The 7,804-nt window shown below is 34.1% G+C and overlaps 1 protein-coding gene across 1 annotated transcript; it reads right to left on the minus strand.

Annotated features, from left to right (window-relative positions):
• Nucleotides 1-1,758: 1,758 nt before the first annotated feature.
• LOC108332100 (protein POLLEN DEFECTIVE IN GUIDANCE 1) lies at nt 1,759-7,235 on the minus strand. Its single transcript, XM_017567218.2, has 11 exons — nt 6,751-7,235; nt 5,615-5,754; nt 5,243-5,346; nt 4,691-4,779; nt 4,485-4,558; nt 3,949-4,105; nt 3,675-3,842; nt 3,457-3,554; nt 3,218-3,340; nt 2,373-2,441; nt 1,759-2,276 (listed from the first exon to the last, which is right to left on the minus strand). Exons 1-11 carry the CDS (start codon nt 7,163-7,165, stop codon nt 2,070-2,072), a joined length of 1,644 nt encoding a protein of 547 aa, XP_017422707.1. The 5' UTR covers nt 7,166-7,235; the 3' UTR covers nt 1,759-2,069.
• Nucleotides 7,236-7,804: the final 569 nt, after the last annotated feature.

Genomic DNA, 7,804 nt, shown 5'->3' on the forward strand with positions numbered 1-7,804 from the left:
TTTTGATCGGCTAAAAAGCTTCCTAAACCTTGAAGATGGCCACAACAACAAGAAAAATCAAGATTAAACGGTGAAAATTGCAAAAAAAAAAATGGCAAAGAAGGAGCGCGACACAATGTTGTGTCGAGAGGGAATGCAGAAATTGTTTCAATCGCGAGGAAGATGACATTGTTCCTCTCTTGCTTTCTTTTTTTTAACCTACAAAAGGATATTACCTCGGTTCTCAGTAAAACCGCGGTAATATCAGGGATATGGCCTCGGTTACACACACAACCGATGCCTATTCTCTTAAAAAAAATTCAAAATCAATCTGAAATGGCAATTTTGAAATTTTTTAAACCTTTTTGCCGCGGTTCCCCGCCAAATCGAGGCCAAATCCTAATTTAAAAATTATATTTTACTTAAATATTTAGATTTTGTTAAGATCAGGGTCTATGGCCGCGGTTCGGAGGGGAACCGAAGCCATATCCCTGACAGTCTGACTTCCACCTTTATGACAACAGACTGAAAATGTGAATTGTCAAGGTTTTTGGCCACGGTTCTGCAGACAACCGCGACCATATCTCCTGCACAGGAATTTTCAATTACCAGGAGACTAGACTGTCAGATTCTTGCAGGGGTTTTTGGCTGCGGTTCTGCATACAACCGTGGCCATATACCCTCTTTAGCATCGGTTCAATGGCAACCGAGGCCTATACTGTCGAGAAAATTTCAAAAATGCCACAGTGTCATTTTATGCTTCGATTTCTGGTGAACCGACGCATAATGGGCACAGTAATATCCCATTTTTTTATTAGTGGTGGTCCACTTCCCACAACACACCTCTCTCCATTCCCATCCTCTCCCTGTTCCTCCTCCTCCACTTCTACATCCTCATCACCACCGCCCAGGACCATTTTTCCCTCGTCACCACCAAACTGCAAAAAGAGAAAAAGAAAAAAAAATGTCTGTTTATGAAAATCATTAATATATAAAGAGAAAAAGTTAAACGTTGCAGAAAGAACAGATGAGAGAGAAGAAAAAATGTCAGATTTTATAGCCACGTCAGCACGGACTTAACTTTGTTTATGCTAATTTAACGGAAGAGACTTTATTTATATAATTTTTACAACTTTGAGAGTCAATAGATTCAATTTTAAACCAGGTACGAAACATAAATTGACCTTCTAAATGTCCATAATTGCAACATCTAAAGAATAAAACATCTTCAATTAAACTTCAATTGCAACATTTTCTTACATTTGTTTTTATAAAAAAATATATCTCGTTAACAATTAATTATGCCATGTAAAAAAATTATAAAAATATTAATCAATATAATTGAGAAACTAAACAAAAATAAAGGTGAAATCTAATGTAAAAATTGAACTGCTCGTCCTTAAAAAATATCAACACAATAAAGAGGAAGGTCTCCGTAGAGGACGTGCTTCAGCCCTTCATTGACCCAGTTTTTCTAAAACGATTAACTTAGAAACTATAGGGCTGTTTCTTCATGCACCCCGTCAAATTTCTCCCTTCACCCCATCATTTCGGATTTTATTTTTCCAAACACTCTAAATCAATTACGAAAATATTTTTCCAAAAGAGACTCACCCACTCATATTTCGGATAAAATTTTCCGAAAACTTTGATGGGGTTCGATTTTGATTGTAAATTCCCCTCTAGAGAACTAGATAACAGTCTCGTTGTTGAGCCCAAAATACTTGAATCTAAAACACCAGTAATTTGCAGAGTTGCATCAATTCAAAGCTACAGCAGTTGAGCAGGAAAAAATGGCATAATAGATAAATTCAAAAATAAGGTAGAAGCTACAGAACATTTTACATGTGCACAAAGACATTTTTGTTGTCTAATAAACTATTAGCTTCGTGAAAATCATATAAAAGACGATAAACGGAAATGTGTATAATGTACATACATACACAATCATTTACAAGCTCAAATGCACATCTTTGATGAGCATTACTGCAAATGCTTCAAAGATTTCCTGCATGCGTACAATATTTTACGTGTATGTGTTTCCTTGGTGCTGGAAGTTGATCTGCATTAATTTAGTTGTGCTCCTCAAGTTAATCTGCATGAAGATGATGCTTCCTCTTTTGACAGCGATTAACATACCATCTGGCATGCTTCTGTAGAACCATGCCAATTAGAACCTTGAGGCTTGTTAGCATAATGTAGGTTATTGCCGAAAATAACAGAATCCAAGATAGCCTCCATGAAAGGGAATTGTAAGGAAGGTTAGCAGCATAAACTGGAGCCAGAACTCGAATGACCTAAGAACGAAAAAAATTGGTGGGGGAAATAGACAGACATCCATCAGCAGCCATAAACCAAGGAGAAAAAGGACATTACATTAAGTTCGTGCTTACCACACACGCTGGAGCAAGAGGGACAAAAGTCAACTTTTTTTTTGCATCCTCGGTTTGAATATGTAGAGTCTACAAAACAAAAGCAGCAGTCAATCGTATATTCTAAAACGTCCATCAAAGAAAATAGACAATAAGTTACTCCAAAATACAACACATTAACACAAAACAAAAGATTCAAAATATGGTTTTTCTTGACATATAAATAGAAGGATAAATACTGTTCTCTTGTTCTCTTCTTGCAACACAAAAGTACAAGCCTATACACACTCCAATGAAACTAACAAAGTACAGATAACTAATTTTCACGATGAATTCATTAAGAGATTGTTATGCATCAGCGAGCACCAATAACTAATGAGTAAAAGGCTTTGGTGGCTTATCCTAGCAGCATGTTGGAATAATTATGTACTATAGGCATCATTGGGTGGACATGGAGCATACTAGCACTGGACTATTGAGAAAATTTGTTTGATAAGAGCCATAAAATATTAACTTTCTTTTTATCCAAGGTACAAGCCGCTTGGCATCAACAGCCTTTCTAAATTACATATGCGGATAAATAATACGACTACGAAATGAGAGAAATAGTGAATTGCAAGTTGGGGGGAGCCAAAACGTGGAACTCGATTATGTTTCTGTTCGTCCATGTTGCCCAATAAAAAAGTTAGGGACACAGGAATACAACCCTTTTCTCAACAGAACATTCTGCAGGCTGCAGCTAATGATTTGAAAAGCATTTGCAATTGAGTATAGAAAGTGTTCTTGCTTTCGAGTACAATTCGAATTTAAGCAGTAACTACTAATCATATTGCAGAGCTAACACGCACATGAAATCAAATTAATACCTGTTTACATAGGACTTCAAGAAACTCGGAATATGCAATGGGTGAAATGTTGTTGAATTTGGAAATGAATGAATGCTTGATCACATCTATAGCCATCTCAAATAGATAAACCAAGAGGATATTCTGCACCACACAAAATAACTGTGATACGAGCAAGACCGAACCAAGCAATGACATTTATTTCCCCTTAATAAACTCATACAATATATCTTAGGTGCTATAAAGTTAAATAAACTTACATTGATAAAGCTTATAAACCAGGGTCCTTCTGCTTCCAGAATATTTTGAGCCAAAACAAATAAGATAAATGCTGATATATGGAATCTCTCTATGGAATCTGCTAGTCAGCAATAAGATCAATGGACAAAGAAAATAACGAAAGAATATAAGAGCACATAAAAGAGGAAAACACAATGCAATCAAAGAAAAAACAACAACAAGAAGAAAGATAACTCACCAGAGTACACCATACTGTGAACGTTATCCTTACTATATCCCTTAAACACATAGCTTTTTATCTCAGCAAAATTATTGGACACCAGCAAGGCTGGCAGGGCATTGTAGTGAGAAACAATACAGGCTGATAAAGTGATTGCCTGAACTAATAAGATAACAGAATGAACAAGTACAGGTAGTCAAGGAAAATAACCAGCACTTTTGTTTTATCCCTTGACTTCATATGATGAAACAATTAAACATAAAAAAATTATCAACTCAAAGAAAAAGGATATTTGAAGTAACAACGGCTAAAACTTGGTCAGAAATAAATCTCCATATCCAGAATCTCATACTTTGTGTTTCAGGGGGGCATCTTGCAAGCTCTTCTGCTGAATGAAATAGCATTTGCAGCACATCCCCAATAAAATTTTGACATAATTTATCAAATATCTGCAAGAAGGTTCAAGGACCAGTCACTATAAGTTTCAGTTCAGAAGTCAAGATAATTATGACCAATATGCAATAAACAGAATGTAGGAGACAGAAAAAACTTACATTTTTTAGTAGTGTGATTAGTGAAATGAATTGTTCAAAAACCAAAAGGCCGTTTTATACATATATATTACACCATTTATACATTCATGATTCACATACAAAATAGACATCTTTCGTATCATGGCATATCCACTTGATCACACAAGTTCTGGCCACTATCTATTGAAAAAATGCCAAACAATGATCTAATTACATTCAGAAGTCCAGAAATTTAGCATGTGTGGAGAGCTAATTAATCAGTACAACTTACGTTCAAAGATTAATTCATACTCACCTCTAACACATTGTAGATCACATACAACTTGATTGTTGCTTGACCACGGATCATATGATATATTAAGCTGATATCTAAGAGAGCAAAATTTTTAAAGCAGGGAGCTTAAAATAAATTTATTATAACAACAAAGTAATAAACAGAACGTGATCAATGGAAAAAGGAAACATAAAAGATAAAACTATGGAAGCATACTATCGTTATACCTATTTGCTGCAAAACAGTGACTCCACAAGCCAAAATAAGAAAACAGCTAAAATCTGAAAACTCAACTGTAGATGGCCTTTTGAACTTCCTGCCATGAGCATGATAAGGTCAGAGTGTAAAACTGAAAAATCTTGAACTGCAACCACAATTCTTAAAACAGAACACGAGCATTGTATAAAAGCATATAAATCAAAGCACAAAAATTAGCATATTGTACCATAAAATCGGAGATTGGTTCCAACTCTTCAGTAAACACAGACCACGGTAATCCACTTATAATTTTTAAAAAAATCAGGTATATATTATTGTGCCGTTAAATGAACTATTTAATCTGAGTGACGGGGGTAAAAAAAATCACCCTGTTCTCTTTCCCCTAAAGAAATTTTTGATTTATGAAACTGAATACTAAAAACATTGCTTTAGAGGATTAGTCCATCATCTAAATCACAACAACAATGCAAGATTAATCCGTCATCAAAATCCTCACAAATGTAAGCATACTTAGCAAACACTAAAGTACTAAACGAGAAAATTGAAGAACAGCAATGAACCTTGTTTTCAGAAGCCTCCAAACGACCATCAGCATCCTAGTGGGCATGACAGTTAACAATGACAGAAACGAATTGAAGCAGACAAAGAAACCAACGTCTATAAGCTGCAATAATGCATTCCAAGTTTGAGAAATCATAATACAAAGGGTAGAATATCTTAATAAAACTACCCAGACATAAATTAAGTATAGTAGGTGAACAGTTTAAGGTTAAATCCTTCCTACATTTTATTCTGATTTTTTTAATTATGAGGGAAAAATACAGCTTGAACACTGGACTGAAGTCCACCTCTAGACGACATTGTCAACGGCATACAAAGTTCCTTTTATTAATCTTATTTTTCAACGAATTAAACAAAAGTATACCAAATACCAATTCGCATCTCCATGGCAAGCGGAAGATAGTGTCATAAACTCTTTCTCGTCCCTTTTCATCCCCAATAGTTGTTGTGCTCCACACAGAATTTCCATAGTACACTCTCTCAAAAAGGTATGACATGGGTGACTTGTTCGCTGAAAACACGTTGTAAAGCATAAATGCCTTAATAAAACAAGACAAATGATAAGGAACGCAACAAACTTCTAGAAATAATCAAATTACAGATTGACTACTGATTAATGAACAGATGAAACATAGGAAGAAAACAGGGATACAGGCCAGAACTTGATATTTTCACTCTCACGTTCAACATTATATGCACTCACATATATTATTAGTTAAAATAGTAAATAATCAATGCACTATCATACGATTGTCCATTCACAAATTAGTATAGGATAAGTTTGTTGACTTTTACAATACCATAAAAGTTCTTAACAATCACATGATGATTTTCTCAACTAGGATGTGTTGATTTAGGAATGTAATGTTTACGCGGTGAAGAAAAAAATGTAAAAACAAATGTATTGGAAAACTTAAAACACCAAAATCAAACACTACTTTAACTTATTGATATTCTACATTATAATAAAATAAATAATTAAAATATAAAATAATTAATAAAATAAAATAAATTTAATATTTTGTAAATATATGTTTTATATTATAAAAGTAAATAATTACAATAAAAAATATATAAATAATTAATTTAAATTTGATATCTTATAAATGATTTATTTTATATATTTGTATTTTAAAACATAATTTTTTGTTAAAGTTTTGTAATAATTTTTTATTCAATTTAAAATTTATTTTAATTTTAATTTATATTTTTATGTCAAGAAAGAACTAAGACAAGCCAGTTTGAAAATCTACAATAATATTTAAAACACTATTGGGTTTTCCACATCACATCATGATGTTGGCAAGCAAGAATAAAATAACTTAAAAGATAGAAAACAAATAAAAAGATTAGTTATCAAATAAATATAAGAGATAGAAAATATGGTCATTTTTAATCCCCTCTCAATTTACCAATTGCAAGAAACTAATTTTATACCATGGCATATATAATTTACAACTAAATTGACTATTTTTGTCCAAAAAAGTATTAGCCAGATTGTACTCACAGATCGAATCATCTTCCAAAACACGCTTTAACTCCAACGACTCCGCCGTCTCCGACGTTGCCGCTGCAATCGAACAAACTTCCTTAGCATCACCTGCATCGACGGCCGTAACCACCGAATTTCCCAAACTCTCGCCAACTTTCACACTTCTCTGCCTTAGCTCCAGCAAAGGATAAGAGGATATACTCTGTTCCCCTTTAGGTTCCTGCTCGAACTCAACAGCAGCGTCATGAATGCGATTCTTGAGCTGGTCGGGATCATTGGCGAAGCTGGTTTCAGAGGAAACGGAAGTGGAAGTGGCAGGACCGGGGACTCTGCGCTTGCGCTTCTTCTTGCGGTGAGGAAGCGAATTGAACAGTGAAGGTTGGGGTTGCGGTGGTTCCGCTGCGAGTGGCGCGGCGCTGCGGTGTCTCATATTGACTTAAAGGATTTTGGTCAAGAATGATTCCAAGTTTTAATATGGGTATCAGACAGAACCCGTATCTATTACAAGTGGCGGTTGAGTAGATAAAATGTCCAAGTTATCCCTCATCTATTACAAGATTATATTAAAATACATAACAAATAAACATATTTAAATATAAATTATTTATATAATTAATTCATTCATTCATTGTGGAAAAAAAAGATCAATTTTGGATAGCAAAATTGCAAAATAATACAAAATATAAAGATGTTTTAATTATTATCAACTATTTAATTTTAAAAAAAATCTAGTTGTCATACTAATATGTAAAATGAAGAAAAAGGAAAAAAAAATATAGAAATATTAAATTATAAAAATAACGAAAACAAAAATTTTAATTGTATATTTTAATTTGTAATGATATTTTAATAATCTTGTTAAGCCTTATAGCCTCAGCCGCCGCGGCGACGATGGCAGGGCCATCCTCCAGGCTCAAATCGCAAGCCTCCTCCCACGGCCATGGACCAAGCTTTTAACCTCTCTAATTCTGTTTGTGTGGTGGTGTTGATGAACAACCCCTCTTCCACCTTTCTTAATATTCTTCTGTTCTTATTTTGGGATGCTTTATTCTTACTGACCAATGAGAAG

The sequence above is a fragment of the Vigna angularis genome, chromosome 1, assembly GCF_016808095.1.
Source record: "Vigna angularis cultivar LongXiaoDou No.4 chromosome 1, ASM1680809v1, whole genome shotgun sequence".
NCBI classification, from domain to species: domain Eukaryota; kingdom Viridiplantae; phylum Streptophyta; class Magnoliopsida; order Fabales; family Fabaceae; genus Vigna; species Vigna angularis.